The sequence below is a fragment of the Neolamprologus brichardi genome, chromosome 9 (genome assembly GCF_056152115.1).
Source record: "Neolamprologus brichardi isolate AB-2024 chromosome 9, ASM5615211v1, whole genome shotgun sequence".
NCBI classification, from domain to species: domain Eukaryota; kingdom Metazoa; phylum Chordata; class Actinopteri; order Cichliformes; family Cichlidae; genus Neolamprologus; species Neolamprologus brichardi.
Window position 1 is genome coordinate 36,292,593 of NC_142112.1, and position 19,627 is coordinate 36,312,219.

General features: G+C 40.0%; 1 protein-coding gene across 2 annotated transcripts in view; it reads right to left on the bottom strand.

Annotated features, from left to right (window-relative positions):
- LOC102783850 (phospholipase D1-like) overlaps nucleotides 1-19,627 on the bottom strand; it is a 54,641-nt gene that overhangs the window by 21,266 nt on the left and 13,748 nt on the right. Inside the window, exons 1-11 of one of the 2 annotated variants that reach the window (XM_087846480.1) lie at nucleotides 18,622-18,859; nucleotides 8,897-9,067; nucleotides 8,641-8,804; nucleotides 7,150-7,289; nucleotides 6,892-6,997; nucleotides 6,724-6,789; nucleotides 5,275-5,333; nucleotides 4,953-5,045; nucleotides 3,334-3,486; nucleotides 3,102-3,251; nucleotides 403-486 (exon numbers count right to left, since the gene is read on the bottom strand). In XM_087846480.1, coding sequence (XP_087702606.1) covers nucleotides 403-486; nucleotides 3,102-3,251; nucleotides 3,334-3,486; nucleotides 4,953-5,045; nucleotides 5,275-5,333; nucleotides 6,724-6,789; nucleotides 6,892-6,997; nucleotides 7,150-7,289; nucleotides 8,641-8,804; nucleotides 8,897-9,035 — 1,154 coding nt within the window. In that variant the 5' untranslated portion in view covers nucleotides 9,036-9,067; nucleotides 18,622-18,859. Of the gene's footprint in view, nucleotides 1-402; nucleotides 487-3,101; nucleotides 3,252-3,333; nucleotides 3,487-4,952; nucleotides 5,046-5,274; nucleotides 5,334-6,723; nucleotides 6,790-6,891; nucleotides 6,998-7,149; nucleotides 7,290-8,640; nucleotides 8,805-8,896; nucleotides 9,068-18,621; nucleotides 18,860-19,627 lie in introns of those variants that run through there. The other variant, XM_087846482.1, reaches the window with a different exon arrangement.

Sequence of the window (19,627 nt, forward strand, 5' to 3'; positions counted from 1 at the left end):
TATATATATATATATATATATATATATATATATATATATATATATATATTTATTTATTTATTTTGTTTATTTATTTTTATTTATTTATTTATTTATTTATTTATTAGGGGTGCAACGATAAACAAACAAAACAAAAATTATATATATATATATATATATGTGTGCAAGTAAAATGTAGTATTTTTGTTTAGCGGTAAGACTGATTTATAAAAACAAATACTGTCTGTAGAGTTAATGGGTGTGTGTGTGTGTGTGTGTGTGTGTGTGTGTGTAAGTAACAGTAGCCGGACAGTAACTGATCTATTTGACCAGAAACCTCTCTTAGAGGTGACCGCCACATGCACTCAGTGCACTATGAAACACACACACAGACTCACAGCTCCGTGTGCGCTGAACACTCACCACCAGTCGGTGATAAAGATTTCCTCCTTGGCTTCTTCGAGAGCATTGGCCACATCCTCCATGTATGTTTTCCCGTTCACGTACCTTCAGAAGAACCACAAACAAACCCACAAATTACACTTCAATCATCGCCTTCTCAAAATGGGAAAATCAGTCCAAAACAGTTTTCTTTTAAATTTCATATTAAAAAGTACAAAAAAAATAAATAATTGAAGGAGCACAAGACATTCCCATTCAACACTTTCTTTATTTTCTTTCCTACTGTGAACAACAACACAGAAGGCATCAGAACTAGTTCACCACATATAAAATTATAAAATAAGTACAAAGGCTCCATCACCTGGATTCTTTTATTTTGAAAGTGTGCCCTTCATAAGCTGAATTGTCCTTCCTTTACTCTGAACTCCAACTCATTCCAAACTGTCTCAGCTGATTTTAACTTGGGGGATTATGAGTTATGCGTCGAGCCTGGAGGGGTTTCTAATCAGGGTCCTGATGAAGGGTCCCACTTATCTATAACCTGACTGGTCATCATGTTGCTGTAGGACAGGGGTGGGGCAACTCCAGGCCTCGAGGGCCGGTGTCCTGCAGGTTTTAGATATCAGCCTGGGTCAGCACAACTGAATCAAATGACTAGTTCACTATCAGGCCTCTGGAGAACTTCAAGACATGTTGAAGAGGTAATTTAGCCATTTAGATCAGCTGTGTGGGATCAAGGACACATCTAGAACCTGCAACCTTGAGGCCTGGAGTTCCCCACCCCTGCTGTAGGATGTTGTGGAAGCCATGCATGCTGAATTAAACTGCAACACTGTCCTCACAGACCTCCCTGGCATCATCACATCTCCTGCATGTAATTACCATCTGCCCACCTTCTCTGACAAAGACACAGCTGCGGCGGATGTGATGTCTGCTGCTTTAACTCGCTGAGATTGACTCTTATTTGAGTTGCTTTTATTTCTATTTGACTCGCGAGTGCTAACTTTTTTATTTTTGTAGGAGTGAATCAGGGGCAGAGTAGGAATAGAGTTTTTTCTTGTGCTATTTGAATTATAACCTGCGACGTGCACTTCTTGCCCTCCCTCCTCTTTGTTTCCTCTCCCTGTCACACCCTTCCTCATGTCCTTCCTCCAACTTCATTTCCTCGTTTTTTCTCTCTCTCTTGTGCACCAGGTGGGAAAACTTGCTGATTGCTCCGTCTTCTGTTTAACAGAGAATGGGAGCGTGTTCTCATCCCTCCTCAAACCCAGCTGTTCCAGCTTTCCCTGACCCCTGACCCTGTCTAAGAGACAAAACAGTTTCTGCAGGAGGCTGTAAACATGTTTACTTCTGCTGTAAAATTAGGCATTTTAACATGGGAGTCTGTAGGGAACTGACTCACTTTTGAAGCCAGCCCCAGTGGACATTAGAGGACCTGCAGTTATTGGAACTTGAGCACTAGGTTCATTTTTCAGCCTCCGAGGTTTCAGCTTTAGCCGTCCTCTGGTTTCATTGCAGTGTTTGATGCTTTTTGCTCTTGTTTGGACAGAAAGAAAAATGAAACAAACACTTCTCCTCTCACTTTTCAATCTGTCCATTGCCTGTTGAATCCTTATGCTCTTGACAGCAGGCACACACTCACTCACAGTGTGTCTCACAGATGGTATAGGGTTCCCCAGCGGGAGGACAGGTGATGAGCAGGTGAGTCTCACTTTCCCTTGCTTTGTGTCGGGTTACTCCAGCGCGAGACACACATTTGTGCATCTACCTTGTGAGGATTGCCTCTTACATAATGCTTTTTCTTTGTGTAACCTCGCAGCTACAGTCTTTAAATCTCTAAAAGTGGGTCATCACTTTCTATAAATGTCCTCATGTTTAAAGTCTAAACTTCAAAGCGGTTCCCACAAAGGCAGAAGTACACGAACACACACTAACCTGCACGCTGTGCCAGCTGGACCGGGTATCGTCTAGACTTTTTTTTAAAGTGATCCTGGGTCTGGTGATTGGCGCTAAAGTGCTTCAGTTTAAGGTTAAGAGGAAGATGTGAGGCTGTTTTTATCGCTTGTTAATAAATTAAAGAAGCTCAGCTCATACACAGATCAGCTCGTATCCATGAGTTTTACGTTGCCTGAATCATCAGCGTCACAGCAGTGAAGAAAAAACTGACCTGTATCCACATCCTGTTCGCTTGCTGTTAAGGAAACTGTGCTGTAATGCTTTATAATGGCAGTGGATTTTACCCGCTGTTATCCAGAAGTTCAGTTTAAATGGTGATGTGTTCACTTGCAGTTGAACTTTGCAGCCTTCACTCACTCTTTCACTTGAGAGCATCATTAAATAGCATTTTAACAGCTCTGCATTCACTTTCTGTAGCAGGCGCTGAGAGCTTTCCAGTTATGATGCACTTACCTATTGCAGCAGAATAGTGATGTGTGTTTTGGACGTATCCATTACTGAGGTTCTCTTATATTGTTTTGCTGCTTTTAAACTGAAGTAAACACAGAACAACAAAGAACTGAAATAAAGAAATCGTCTAAGAGTCTGTCGACAGGATCGGCCCGATGTACAGTCCAAAAATGTAGATCGGTGTATCCCTAACTTGGTCTAATGTGACTCAGGAACTGAAACTACTTTGACTAGAAGTGATCTGAATGTTAAATAACGGGTTTTAAGATGTCAAATGTGAGTGTAACTACAGCAGAAAGAGTAAGTGTGGTTACCATTTGGCAGGGATGTTCACTTCCACTCTAGCGAAAGATCCAAAGCGGTGATCTTTGAGGAAGGCTGAGCCATACTTCTGGACAAAGCCTTCGATGGACTGACCCCACCAGCGGGCATGTCTGTAGCTGTTGCACTTGAGCACCAAAGACCTGCACAAACACTACTTCAGTTTCTGATTTTCTTCAAGCCTTAAAATATTGAACATAAGCAGTAAAAATAGCCATCGCAGACCTGGAGAGACTGTCCACACGGACGCCGTGTTTGGTATCCGTGTCCTTGGAGTCCATCTTGATGCCAAACTCTTTGTCAAACAGCATTACAAAGGAGATGGCGCCTGAATCCATCTTCATGTACAGCAGAAACGAGTCCTTCACCACCAACCAGCTGCACACACACACAGGCAGTATTTTAAGTAACTTCCTTAAACACCATTTGGCTTATGTAAACATAATCGCTCCCCTTCAAAATAAAAAAAAATCCATAAATAAATAAAGCTGACGAGCTTCTTAGATTCAAAATGTTTATCTGTTATGATGGATCACAGCATTTTAAAAAGGTTAAATACCCTATTTGGCGTGGCACATATTTAACTGGTTAATCATCGCCTATGTCAACTCTTCCTACATGTAATGAACCAAGCAGGATGATTCAGGAAATCCCCTATGAAGCGCAACAAATACACAGAGCAATGTTTCTAATATTCTCATAACCTTCTGTTCACCCTTTCACACCCAGGGGTTCATGCAATTAGTTCCTATCCTTGCGTGATTGAGTGTGGATTTGCATTTAACTTGATGCACATCCTGGGAATAAGATCAAGGATTTAAATAAAAATAAAAGGTAAATTCTACTGTTTGCTAAAGAAAATGAATCTAAAGCTAAATGGAAAGAACTTTACTGCTTTTGAGTCAGTCAGCTGTGGCAACACTGATGATCCTAATCAAAGTTTCCTCTTGTTGTTTAGGGCAGCGATCTCCAACCTTTTTTGCGCCACGGACCGGTTTATGCCCGACAATATTTTCATGGACCGGCCTTTAAGGTGTCGCGGATAAATACAACAAAATAAAACTAGTACCGGTACCGAAAAAAAGAATTTCTTCATAACACACGTGAAAAGACCCAGGAAAACCGAGTAAACGATAAAAACGATAACAAAATAACGCTGAAAACCGATAAAAACCCTGAAAACTATACATTTCACACCTGAGCCTCAACTCTCGCGGCCCGGTACCAAACGACTCACGGACCGGTACCGGTACCGGTCCGAGGCCCAGGAGTTGGGGACCGCTAGTTTAGTGGACTTACCTGTTAACCCTTCTTTCCTGCCATTAATAAGAGGCTCTGTTAAAATGACGTGTCAGCATTTTACTCCGTATCCAAGGCATTAACGATTCTGAACTGCAGTTGTACAATTTGCAGACCGTTACAGTGTTTTTTAACTAATTTCAAGTATAAATCTAAGGAAGGTTTGTACAGATAAGGTTCCAGATAAGATAGCATAACTTAAACATTGCTTTAAATGCTTTATATTTAAATCTCATCTTCAGGACGTTTGTTTTGTCAGCTACATAGATAGATTCAAATGTTTTTCTTACACGAGTACTAACTTTTCACTTCAGAACCCCCAAGAATTGAACCCTTTCCTCAGATTAAACAGCCAATAAATACAGCATTTCATCTTCTGCATAGACGAGGTGATGCACCGGTAAAGATGTCTCTAAGCTTCCCCGTCATTTCCTGTTTTACCTAAGCTGCTGTGTATTTGTGGCATATCACAAGCGCACGTTGAAAATGACCAAGACTATTAAGGCGAAGCAAACATCCTGTAAGAATCCTGATTATTGACTGACCGTTTGGACCAGCGGTAGCACATTCTGCTGCGACCACAGCAGTTCATGCCGGGGATCCGATGGCCGCCGGATCTCTTCAGCACCATTCCCTCTCTAAAAGACAAAAGGACAGTTCATAATATGGAAAAATACTTAGAAAGGATTGGTTAGGAGAACCTTATTATACAAAGCAAGACAAGATTAAATATTTTGTCATTAACTTTAACCTGCACTCCCCACCTTCACCATCTTTGAGTAGAAATTTCAGAATTTCACTGGATATATTTCTTAAAGTGCAAGATTTCAGTGAAAAATTGACATATTGATAACAAATGATTCTTACAGTCCTTTTGGTCCCAGGTCGTGAATGAAAGACAATTGACTAACATCAATGAACTCCATCTGAAAATCAAGCAAAAATATTTATAAACTCACTTTCACAAGATTGTTGTCTACTTATCATCTTCTAAGTTGACCTGAAAAGGTCGTCAGTGTTTTCCAAAATATATTGAAACCTTTGAAGGTTAACTGTTATGCTTTTCTTTATTATATACAGTGTTACTACAGTGGATGTTCATATTAACCCTTTGAGACCTACCATAGAACCAAGTCCGCCAGAGCTTATATTATATTTTTACATGCTGTGGAGCCATTTTTGGGAGCATTTCAAGTTGCTATACATCAATACAACCATTATAGCCCAGATTTTAATAATATGTCTGCATTAAGTGCATAGTAATTACATAAATTGCAAAAAAGTGCAATAAACTACAAAAATGTAAAATCGTTTTTGTTTTTTTAACATATATTTCTAGTTAGAGAAATTTAAGAGGCTTATCCCTCAAAACTGTAAATACAAAAAAGTTGTACAAAATAGTTTCCCACCACAGGAAATTTATTTTAAGTGTCTTCATAGTATTATTTTTGAAATACACCAATTTTTATATACTGCAGGAAAAACGAAAATAAATATTATAGTGCAAATTTGCAAAAAAGCAGCATATGCATCAAAATAAACCATTTCCAGCAGTGCAATATGAGTCCTAAGCATCCCAGAAACGACACAGAAAGTCATAAAGTCAAAGATAACTTTTAAAAACACCAGTATAGGCTCATGAGGCCCTGATGGTAAAAAACTACATTTCCGCGAAAATGACATCACTTCCAGTTTTGGGCAGGTCATGGCGGACATGCGATAGTTTGTGCCGATGGACATAGGAAGTGTTAGGAACAGCTGATCGGATCAGCAAAGCGTGTTTCTGGAATATTGTGTTTTTGTTGCTGCAAGTGGTTTTTATGCAGTTTTTGCAAAGCTATATGTGGAAGGAAACTGTGACCGAGGACAAGCTGATGGCATAAGATGTAAGTACAACTCCTCCGGTTTCATATGCAAAAAAAATGATTGCGCTAGCTTACGTGGTTGCAGTGCTACCGGGATTTAAAAATAGTTACGCAAAACGGATCGTGCCCGCTCCGACCGGCTTTAAAGGGTTAATCATTGCCAAAGTTTTTGAAAATGAAGCTCAGACTCAGTTTCTTTCTTTCTTTTTTAACCCGGTCATGTTAGATAAAGAAGCCCTGCCCACTTCTTACTTAAACCTGTTTGCAAGATGTAGCCAATCAGAAGTTGGCTTAAAGGGGGTTGGACCTAAAACTGAGGAGCCAAGTTTAAGGTAAGAAGGATTATTTGGAACTGTGAATAATGCAAAGTGGCTCTGATAGAATCCAAAAACAAAAACATGGAGCTGAAAATGAGCAGAATGTAGTTACTTTGTAACTTTTGTGTCCTTACCGTAGCGTGGTAGTTCCTATACATCTGCATCGCTAGCACAGTATTCAAGTAATCTTCCAGTTGTTTCTAGATCAAGGAAACAATGAGAAATATTCAGTACAATTTAATATATGTAGTACATAAATCTGGTACCATAAAATTAAATATCGGCCATCAGGAGCAATTTACCCTTCGACTGGAAACTCCTCTGTCCAGTTCGCCATCGCCTCCTCTGGGGAGTTCTGGGATCTGGCTCACCTCACTCCTCAACGGTATGTTCCTCTTCACCGTGTGACTGCAGAGAGAGAATAAAATAAAGTTTTGTTAGAAGGCTGTGTGTTCAAATCCAAGAACATGCAGTGGAAATAAAGGCAGAAAAATGAGCTCTGCAAAGCACAGTGAAGATAAAATATGAACTGTGAGTAGGCACAGGAGGCACTGAGGTACCTGCGTGGAAGTGGAATCTTCATGAAGGTCTTGTATGTTCTCAGTTCTCTGTGGAGATCGATGAAGTGCTTCTCCTTCCTCTTCACCAACCATGTAAACTCTCCATGTTTCATCTCAATTTTATACACAGCTGGCATTGACTGCACACACAGCAGGGCCTCCAGTTATTTACATTCAGTGTTTATCATTTCAAAAAGCTCATCAAATAAATGGGATTAAAATAAAGTTTGGGATTTAGTCCAGAATTTTGACATCATTTCTTTTGTTTATGGTTGATAAACTGCCAACTTTTACTACGTTGTTGGAATCTTTAAGTAATCGAGTCACCTGGTTTCCCTTAAACACTGGAATAATGACTTTTTCTGCTTTATCCATGGCTGTAGATGCCATCTCAGCTGCTGCTACACCCAACCTCAGCTAAATCAAGTTACTAAAATTGACCTTTTCAGTGCATTTTTACTGCTGGTGCTTTTAAGAGCATTTTAATGGACAAATATTGTGCCTTGTTGGGAGGTAAAAACCATCACCTATGTTACAGTATTGGTAAGCAAAACTCTGGTACTCCGTTTCTTGCTTAGCCCTAATCAGCAGGTATCTGTGGCTGTATCCCAATTCAGGGTCTGCAGCCTTAAAGTACGCAGCCTCAACGATCCTCAAAGACCGCTAAGGCCGGAAGTGCGAGGCTTGTGAAATGGGACGGTCTAGCCTCCGTTGCGCTGCCCAGGTTGCCTAGCAACCATGATCTAACAGCTGGAAACGTTTCATACAGCTTTGTTTGACAGAAATGAAGGAGAAAATCTTTTGTTCATTTGTTTGTTTCTACATGAGCTTTGATCATTCTCTGTAAGATTAAGCTCAGCTATTGAACGGCGTATATTTTAAAGTAAAGGCTTTAAAACCAAGTTAGTACAAACGTCACTAATGTCACATAACTTTGCTGACATGTGGCCAACAGGAATGTTTTAATGTTCTTCGTTATTAAACATTTGCACATAAATAAGTGACATAATATTCAGTACTTACTTAAAGTTCACTCTTCGGGCGCCCCTCATCCGCCGTTTTTATCGGCAAAATTATCCACACCCACTGCTGCGCTATGCATTCTGGGATATGTTGGGCCACGAAGTCTACACCGCCACGTCCTTAAAATTCAGGGAAATGAAGGACGCATTTGAAGGCCGCATTTCGAGCAGCCTTCGAATTGGAGCAGCCTTCGAATTGGGACAGCCTTCGTCGCGTCGCGGTGACGTAATCGGCCTTAAAATGCGGCCTTTAAGGCTGCAGACCCTGAATTGGGATACAGCCACAGTCTGTGTTGCATCCATACAATATACAGATGCAGCTTGCTAACCATCTAGCTGCAACTTAGCACCCCATCCTCTTCTACAAATATAGTCCCTTCTGGCTCAAACTGTGACGTCACATGGCTACCTCCATGTTTCATGTATAGTGTATGGCTAAATGCATTTTTTCAAACAAAAAGCTCTTCACCTTGTTGACGCTCCTCTGCGAGGTGAGGTTGAAGCGGTCCTGAGCTGAGGTGAAACGCTCCACCTCCAGGATTTTGACAGTGATGGGAGAGGAAAGGTAGACTTTGGCCTCCGTCTCCTTGAAAGCCACTGTGTTGTAAATCTCTTTAAAAGGCAAACCCTCTGCTATTGAAAAAAATATAAACAGTTACACAAACAAATCGCTTACACAACAAGTAGAGAAACACCTGCACAGAGTGCAAAGTGATGGCAGGTACCAGGTGCGTTGTTGTCTGTCGTGTCATAATCTCCATCGCCTAAATCGAGATCGCGGGTGTCCAGATTGTCCATGATGTCGCTCATATCACTGGCAACCAGCTGCAGGGTGCTGGACGATGGCTCGATCTGCTGCAGCATGGCTAGCACTCAGTCTGGAGCCCGGGGCTCACCTGGACAGACAGGTGATGAGGGAATATGGTGGTTAAGTCAAAGGTAAGGAACAAAACGGGATGTGGTCATCTAGAGTAAAACAAATCAGAATGTGCCAATTAAACTTTTAGATTTTAAAAGATAAAAAGATAAAACTAGCTCTAAGAATCCTGTTCTGATGTGTTTTTAAAACTCTTTATCTGACATTAATTGCTTATTACAGACTTCAGGTTCAGTCGCTGTGGGGGAAAATAATCAGGAAGCCTTGAGTCTGGTCTGAATCCACAGAGAAACATTTGATCTCAGAGTCAACATGTAGCCGCTCGCTGCTTGTGCACTGAAAAGATACGTCAGGGTATCATTAACTGCAGCACAGCGACCAACATCAGAGCGCTCTAAACCCATTGCACTTCCTGTCTGACGGTCAGTTCAGTTCACTAAATGGATCGTTTCATATTGCCTGAAAAGAATTTCAGGTGAATTTCTTAATTGGAATTATGCAAAATTCCCGCTCCACATCCCAAATTTTGGATGAGTCATCCAGCCAACATGACAAGCTTCACCCACGCACAGCATTTCTCTTCACATTCATGTTTCTGGGTCAGTTTGTGTGAAAATCCTCTCCAGTGAATCCTCTTCATTCATGAGTGCACACGTGAACACCACTGACCCCTTTTTGTTCGTTTTTCCTTTTTTTCCCAACTCTTGCTCCGCATGCTAACACATACAATTGTACAGGGGAATATGTGCTTCCTGTGCTTCTCCTCTGTTAATCCTGATCTTTGGATTAGTGTCTTATGTGAGGTTAACTGCCGCAGTGGGAGAATAAAGGAGGAGGAGAATGGACCGGTAGGCTGTAGTACAAGAAAGGGGATTAAAGAGGAATCCAGGAAAAGAAAAGATTTGTATAGAGGTTTAAAAATGGATAAGAGCGCTTATAAGAAAGCACGAGAAAAGGTTTCTGAAGTAAAGCAATGCTTTACCGTGTGGCAATCCTGAAATCATGACTGACATCACTGATATAAACGTCCACATTATCATATCCAGGTTCCATCTACCTGCCGTTTGGAGCTGAGTAAAGCCCACTTAGATTAAAGCTGTAATGTTTAAAGATCTTTCGGGTGAAGTTTGAACTTCATTTTATCAGGTGATCAGCCTGTGGTCAGAGGATTGTTGCACAGTCTTGATGCATGCTCAATTATCCAGGGAAGGACATCCCGAAAGGTTGATTCTGTGCATTTGGATGTAATGCTACGTCCAGATGAACAGAATCAACCTTTTGGGATTGTCCCACAGATTTTTTTTGCAAACATTTTAACCGTTGGGTTTAGGTCACACGAATCAAAATCCGATATTTTCTCTCTTTTAGCTCAACGTTTGGTCTCCACCACATCCTCAGGCTGGTGTTCCCAAGGCAGAAGAGAAACATGATCTCCCCAGTGTGTTCTGGGTGTGCCTCGGCGCCTCCTTCTGAAATAACAAGGTGGTGTCCCGGACACATCTTAGTCAGACGGCGAAAACTGGCTCTTTTCAATTTCCCTGTTTATATATTTTTATATGATTCTACACAAAAAACTCAAGTTAGGTCATTATATGCTTTCAATGATTTATCGTCTTGATGCATTCTCAATCATCCAGGAATCTCCAAAAGTTGATTCTGTTCATCTGGACGTAGCGTTTTGTGGGAGAAACGTTTCGTCACTCATCCAAGTGACTTCTTCAGTCTCAGCTGACTGCAGGTTTCTTCAATCTTATAAACAGTACATTTGCATAATGACTGAAACCAGCCCACTGAAGGAACAATGGGCTGGGAGGTCTCAGTTAAATTGCAAATAATATGTTACTGATAAACTTCTTTATTATTGCAGAAAAGGTATTTTCTTTCAATCAAAGGAACCAAGGCGATGCTAACCAACTTCCTGACTGGCCTTCAAAAAACCCAAAACAAAACAAAACATTAAATAAACTGCAAAGAACTCCGGGTCCATGATTTCCTTCTTTTTTCTTTCTTCTCTTTTCTCTGTTCATAAACAACAATTTTACCAGTCGAATGATCTTAGATTTATGATATGTTTATTAATTGGATACCTTCAGATTGCAGAGGACTTCCTCTTTTAAATTTAACCTGAAGAAAGAAAAACATTTTTAATTGCCTTTCACCTCATCTCTGCTTATATTTTAACAGAAACATTGAACCAGTAATATCTCACATTTAGGTCCGTCAAGGTCTCTGGTGTGAAGCTTATTTGTAAAACTGTCATCATGTTTGACTAAAAACACGTCTATCTAAAGGTTTATTCTAAGAGGCAGCAGAAATACAGTCGATAATAAGATTGTTACTGTTCTCTGTTTAAAAAAATAAACCATGCAGGAGTCAGATTTCTGACTTTATGATGCAATTCCTGCCGGACAACTTCCAACAGCTCATTCTTAGGAAGAACATGGGTTATGTTTGGGTTTAGTCAGAACTGCTTTCACTTCCTGCGCCAACAAAACACCAAGAACAACCACACAAGCAGGAAAACCACACCCCGCTGAACGCCAAAGAGCATTTCTTTGCTTGCAATGTTTATTCACAGATAAAAAATCTGGCTAAATAACCGTTAATCCAACTCTCCCACAGCCACGCAAGCCATCACAGTTTACACACACACACACAAATCATGCATTTTAAAATAGATGATTTAATCCAAATCCTTTTTATTAAATTTGAGGATTTCACACAAAGCCCCCTATTAAACTATCCACAAATAAACAATAACAAAAAATAAACAGCAGCCAAGTACAGAACTAAAGCATGAAGGAGTTACATAATGATTTGCTATTCAAACTCCATCAGTACGTTGGAATTATCACTCCAGCCCTGTCCTTTGCATTTTTAGTTAGAAAAACTGTCTGAACAGCTGCTTTGCAAGCTTAGGAGAAATATGAGCAACGCTTCCTGTTTCATATTGAAAGTCTAGTAGTAAAGGGAAGGAAAGACGACGACTCACTGAAGTGTCATTTGCAGTTTCAGAAAGAACACAAACACAAACAGAAAAAACTGTACTGTCTGCCACTAAGCACTAACTTACTAAAGGAGAAGTTACCAACTTTGAAGTTACCAAGTTGGGTCATGCATGAGCCCGGAGGGGTGCAACTATAAAGCTAGATTTATGGGTTAATGAGATATGTCCAGTTTAAAGTCAGACTGGTTAGTGTCACAAAGTTGCTGGCTCTGTTTTTACCGAGCTAGATCACTATGGTAACTTATGCTGTACACATATCCCAGACTGGAGCAGGTTTCATTTAATTTTGGTTTAAAAATCACCCCAAAGTGCCAAATTTGTGCGAAATCCTATTTTTTCTGCTTGCAGAGTATGTTTTGTAAATGCAACATGTTGAGCAGTAACTTACTAATATCGCTGAACAATGCCCAGCTGCACAGTTAGAGCCGTCAAAACAGCTTAACTGACAGATATTAACCATTATTAATGAAACTGAGCAAATATAAAAAGAAATATTGTCAATAATGTTTGTGCCTGATATAAACAAGTCTCCAGTCGATCTCTGTGCAGCTGAGGTAAATAAAGATCCACTATTGGAGCATTTATGATCGCCCACATAAAGTTTTTAAGGACACTGAGATCATCGTGGATCATCAGTGTATTCTCAATGTGAAAATAGCTTTTTTCTAATTACTAAGATTGAATGGAGTTTTGTGGGTGTTTGTGGTCCTCTGCTGCTGTGATTTTCTACTGTAGTTGCAGATTTTTGTTTCTAATTTGTCGGTTTCATCCACCCAAACATTTCATCTCCAGTTTTAAAATATGTTGTAAAGAAAAAAATATTATAGTGTTATATAGTTATCAAACAATGGACTACAATAAAGGGCCGTGTCAGGTTTCTGAAACTGGAGGTTGTGAAGAGCATCGGTTCACTAAATCTGGACAGAAAACCTTCTGACAAACTTCATTTATGCTGAGACTGCAGACAGCAGGGTCACTGGGCTTTAAAAAGATGACTCCATGCTGTTGCCAACAATACAGATAGACTGGGGAATGTTTTCTTGGCACACTTTGGACACTTAATTTACCAGTAAATTGTGGTTTAATTGCCACGACATGAGTGTTTCTGCTGACTCTGTACAGGTTTTTTTATTGCCACAGTTTACCATCGTCTAATGGCTCCTTCCAACACGAAGTCAGAAGTCAAATTTTATGAACATGGAAATGCAATCAGTGACTTCCGTCTCAAGAGAAGACGTCTAATAAACTGCATGCATGTTGAGATATTATGTACTAATTATGTTCTAATAAGTTAATTAGCTTTCTCTTTAGCAGTCATGTACAGAATCACCTCTCACTTGTCAAATCTCATTAAAAAGATGGTGAAAAACGTTGTTTACTCAGCCCCAAAATAAGTATTTAATTTTGCTCATTTAAAGCAATGGTTCTCAAATCTTTTGTTAACCCTTACCCTCCTGAAGCCCCACTTTAGGAGCCATAAAAAGCTCACGCACAGCTCGCACAGGCTGAAAAGCTTGGTTCATTTATAGGGATGGGTACCGGTATCCGGCCGTCGTTCTTCTCGGGCGAGTAGCTTAATGTTGTTCGTGTGTAATTTACGTTGAGTAGGCTAACCATGTTATTAAATTAATGCATGTAAGGTGAACTAGCAAACACCGTCGTAGTTACATGCGGCTGTCTTCTTGTTTGATGGCAGATACATCCTTCACTCTGGCCATAAAGGCTAAAATGACCAAAGAAAAAGTGGTGGAAATTCATAGGGCAGTGACAAAATTTAAAGTCAAAGATCTCCATCCATTTTCAACGGTGGAGTCAAAGAAAAAAAAAAAAAAAGACGGCTAAAAATAAAAACATAAGAGGACAACGTTTGTGTTCTCCATTGTTTAAGCACGAGCACTGTTTCAAAAGTGGCACCGGTATCGGATAAAACCTAAACGATACCCATCCCTATTCATTTAGCACCAGTCACACAGGCCTGGAGACTGGTCTGCAACCATTTGGCAACCATTCGTTAGTAGAGAAAGTGTACCTGGGGGTTTAGCAGTCGCTGGGTTGCAAAAAGGTTCTGCCCCAAAAATCTTCTTACAATTTCTTTATGTGGAAGATGCCAACAAGCAGACAAGTCAACATCTTCCAAGCAAACTACCAACCACAGCACCCTGCTGGCAACTAAATTCACCCAGCAGCAGCCAGCAGACTACAGCAACAACTTGTCAACTGCTTAGGGAATACCTGCAGACAACAGAGGTTGCCAGAGGGTTGACAGCCAATCAGTAGGCCTCTGAGCTGTTTAATAAACTGGTTTAAAACCAACGTAAACAAAACGTCCAAATACGTTTCCTTGTCAGCACTTGTATTTAGCTATTAGATACTAACCTTTCACCCCAATAATTTAAAAAGCTTAAGAAGGTAGAGCATCATGATTCTACTAGTACATCCTGCATCTGTCTGTGGCAGACATTTACTACATTAGACTTTCCCCTTAGTACACTACTGAGTTAAAAAGTACACACTCTTGATTATATGTTCAGTTGCAAACTAAAAGCAAATTTCACGCAAATACTGTAGCCTTTACTGAACCGTAACACCACAAACAAAGAAATTACACAGTCCTCACAGAAAGATACACAAGCGCAGTACACTGCATGTATTATGCAAACGAGCTACGGAACAAAGATCGTGAGTGTTTCTGGGTTTTTTTCCTCCATCAGAGTCGGATTGAAAGTGTGAGGTGTGTCTCAAAAACAATAGCTGCTGGTGGAACCGGTGGTGCAGGGATGGAACAAGAGGGGAAGAAATAAAGGAGAGGTTAACTAAGGTGAGGAAAAGTGGCCTAAAGTCAGATTAAATCAATAATCTGAGGCGTGATGGCATAAAAGAAAAGGTTAGCCCAGAGATTTTACACTTAAATCAGAAATGGCTTCAGTTCTGCTAAATTTTTCATCCACTCTCATGTCTGTGCAGGAATAACGCAATAAGAAATCTTCACTTCTAAAAATTAAAGAGGAGCTGAAACTTGCACTGTGTGCCATTTCATTGCTCTTTTCAGTTTCTATATGAACTGAATCTGACATGTTCTGGGTTTGAAATATCCAGTAAAACAATCAACATCGAATTAACTCGCTGCGCTGGTTTCAAGATTATTAAAACGTTTTATTTTATGATGTTTAAACCTTAATTTTTCCATATCAGAATTAAAAAAAAGTTTTGGTTCAACTTTGACTATGGAGCCATTTAACAATCTTCATCTGAAAATAATACTCAGCACACAAGGAAAAAGTGACAGCATGTAAATCTGTTGAAATAAACTTGAACAGACAGTGAAACCCAGATTGTGCGGATTCATTTTTGTGTAATAGACTGACGTACCACCTGTTGTTGTACTGCTACCTATAGCACAGCATGTGTTACTTAATCACAGTAATATTATGTAGTTCAAAGGCTTATCACAGTTTCTCTTAAGTGGAAAATAAATGTCATAACACACATACAATATCACAATATGACTCATTCATGCTTTAAATACCTGCATTAATGCAGGTATTTGGGACACATTGTCTACAAGCCGTTTGGTTTATTTCTGCCAACATGCCAATGTTGCTAACATCAATGTTAGAAGTTAATTAAACGTACAGGTTTGCAGTCACACTGCAATTTAAAACCATGTTACACTGACATTTATCTGAAAGTGGCGGTAAATTTGAACAGTCCCAACTCCAAACCAAATAAAAAAATATAACATTTCATATCCCTGTCTCAGGGTGCTGGATTTGGGGCAAAACCATCCATTATTTACCTTTTATTGTAAGGACTTGTCTTGATGTCAGTGGTTTTTACATTATGTTTATAATTTTTTAGATATTAGATCATTTCTAAATTAAAGACAAGTATCAGATTACTTTTTAATAATGATTCCTATGATATTAATCATAATCATATTATATCTAAGAAGACCCACCTTAACCTCTTTGTTTTTCATGAAGTTATTTTAATGTTTTAAATACAGTTTATTGAAGAAGTGACACATTACATTAAATTAAAAAGATCTGAGTATTTTATTTCATGCAAACATATTCAGCAGTTCGAGAGTAATCTTATCTTTAATATGTAGTACTAGTTATGTCCATCTGACTATTATATTTCCTCAGTTTTTGCTCCAACTTTGGTCTCCTCCACCTCCTAAAAACAACATTACCAATAAGACTGGCTGCTTTCTTCCCCAGCTTGTCTGTACCTGCCTCCACCTGCAGATTTATAGCTTTTCTCTCTGTAGGTTAGAACTAAAAGTGAGCTCTGTGTTAATATAAGACTATAGATTAATGGGGCTTGCAGAATAAATCCTCTCCATTTAAGGCTGTTTTGTGAGGACATGCCCGGAGCTGCATTATAATAAATCTCAGAATCAGGGGAGGAAACTGGGCTTGAAGGCCCACTGTTGACCTTGGAAATAACAAAAGAGTATTTTAAATTGATTAATGCAGACAGTGTGTGTGTGGATGTGTGTATACATTATGTCTGGCCCACTGAGCACTCACATTAATTGGGTACAGTGTGGCCCATTACCCCCTTACAGCATCACTCGCCAGCCAGGTGGCAGGATGCTGAGCCCTCTCTCACACAAACACACTTTACTCAGACGATATAAGAGTGTTCTTTGTTATTTAAAATGATATCAGAATGTATCAGAGCTCTTATGCTAAAGAAAAATGTCAGGATTGCCTTAAATATTTGTTAACTGCACCCAGAAACTAGCCTGAACTTAAAGGAATTTCATAACAATTCAAATAAAGTTACTTTAAGTTGAATGAACCGTTAGTCGCATGGACAGATATTTAGGTTGTTTCTTTTTTGATGAATACAGTTAACTTATAACCTCCACTAAAGTCATTTTTTACCAAAGTTTGTACACTGACAGCTTCAGACAGTGAGATGCATGATGTCTGTACAAAGGCAGGGACTGAGTTCAGTCCCAACCTTCATCACGGTTTGCATTAGGATGAAAACAAGCCATTGGACCAAATCTAAACAAACACGGCATGTTTCTGTTGTGCCAAGTCATGATAAACAACAGTCTCTGGGGAGTTTAAATGTGCTTTAATCCTGCTTTCACGAACTGAGTTTAATGAAACGAGTGATTGCTCACCTTATCTTAAAGCCAGAAGAGAAGAAAAACACTTAAATAATAATGAGAAAAGGATTCAATAACTAAATAGTATAAAATAAGGACCTTAAATGTAAAATGAATGCAGGTAATTGGGGATGATATTATTTTTAGATTATATGTTGGAGAAGACAAGGAGTCAACTGCCTGTTCAGTAAGTGATGAGCTGGGTGGTCTGGACACACTAATTGTTCACAGCCACTCACCAGAGTCACACTGCTGATCAAACTGATTCAAACACCAACACAAACTTCACAGCTTTCCTCACTTTTCTATCACAAGTCCAGTCCCTCCACATTTTTTCTTGCTGTTTAGATTGATGCCTCTGTCAGCCCAAAAAGCACAGCTGCACAGACTAAAGATAAACCCAAATATATCATCACGCCGGTGGAAACATTTCAGAAGCTGCACCTGGTTTCCTCTTTGGACACAAGTGTTTCAGCTTCTTCAGTCTGACTTTCTCCTGCTTGTGCAAGCTCATCACTACTTTCACTGCTTCACCTGGAAGTAAACGTGTCTCCTTAAATAGAGAAACGGAGCTGCAGACGCCTGCTGGTTCATGAACCCAGTGGTAATTTTGCATACACACTTTAAGTGCAGGATAAGAGCATTTACACAAATATTAGTAAATAAAGGCCAATGAACATTTAGCCTGTGCAAAAAGTCTGTTATTTGCTGACATTAACCATCTGACTATTATCAATATGCACTTTTATTTCATTCATTCCACTTTTTTGCTACACCAATAAAGAAAACTGACTCAGTTTAAGACCCTTCAGCTGTGGAAACATCCACTGGCATCTGTTTATGGACTTGAATAGGACTTTTCTTCTCTAATTAAGCTCTCAAAGCACTTTCACCCAATCACACACACATTCATACTGCACTTTATTCCCTGATTCAGCACCTTCTGTAACATTCACACACTCTAATGAATGCATTCAGTTCAGTATCTTGCCAAAGGATGCATCTCCATGCAGACTAAAGAAGCCGAGCACTGAACCGTTGACTTTCCGATTAGGAAACGACGTTCAATTATTTGCTGATAAGAAGACTTTAGCCTCTGATATTAGTTAACAAAGCTTTATGAGCCAGTTATTGACATTCGGCCAACATGTGAGTGGATCTCTATGAAAAACTCTTGGATTGACTGTTTGCCAGCCTCTTACAGCGCTGGCTGTAGCGCAGATGCACACATACACTGATGCCTCAGCTGCTACTCAACCAAATCTGGTGCACTAGAAGTGCAATACAACACTGCTGCATCTGGGTGTAAAACTCATACAAAACATGCAACAAACAAAAAATGGAGAGGAAGCTGGCAACCAGAAACAGGCTGTTTGTGACAATAGGAGGATCCTGAGGAGCACGCACACATAAATGCCACAAAACAGCATCCACTGACCTGAGCCCGCGGAGGTCGAGGGACACCCATCATCATCTTTAACGTCTTTATAACCATCATCATCATCATCATGTCTTTTCTTCCCAGCGAGAAAACACACTTCCTCTCAGAAGAAGAAAAAAGAAGCTGCCACTTCACTTCTAAATCTGTTCACACGTTCATGCACACGCTCTCTGCGGTGTGCAGCACACACACACACACCTCCACACGATCCTGACAGCCAGTCTGCAGGTTGAGAGCAGAGTGCCACAACGAGGCAGACGGACAAGGGAGAGATTCAAGAGGGTGGGACAAAGGGGGGAGGGAAGAGATGGTATTGGCCAGAGGGACACTTGGTAGCCAATGAGAGGGCTGCTCTTATTCCAGTTTGCATTAAAGGGCCAAACAGTTAACATGAGAACCAAATTACATAATTTTCACGTTTTGCCTTCAATTCAGGCTACAGCTGAAAAAGTCCATCAGATTTTAATCAGACAGTTTTGTTTTAAATTGTTGACAATTAATTAATTGTTAGCTGTCTAAGCCTTTTTTAAAAGAAAAACAAAATTCAATCATAATTCAACAACGCAGCGTTTGATGAGAGCCAACTCTCTGTACTCTTCTCACTGAGCCAGAGTGAGAATGATAAGGAACCAGTGCAGGGGTGTTGAACTCCAGGCCTCGAGAGCCGGCGTCCTGCAGGTTTTAGATGTGTCCATGATCCATCACAGCTGATAAATGGCTAAATGACCTCCTCAACATGTCTTGAAGTTCTCCAGAGACCTGGTAATGAACTAATCATGTAATTCAGGTGTGTTGAACCAGGGTGTTAGCTAAAACCTGCAGGACACCGGCTCTCGAGGCCTGGAGTTGGCCACCCCTGAACCAGGAAGGGTGCTTATGAAGCTTTCTTTGTCATATGCTGTAGTTCTTTAAAGTCTGAACGCCTAAAATCACCACACCTAAATCTGCACTGCACAACCCATTATTGTGTTAAGACACACCTTGTTAACACAGGTTATAATAT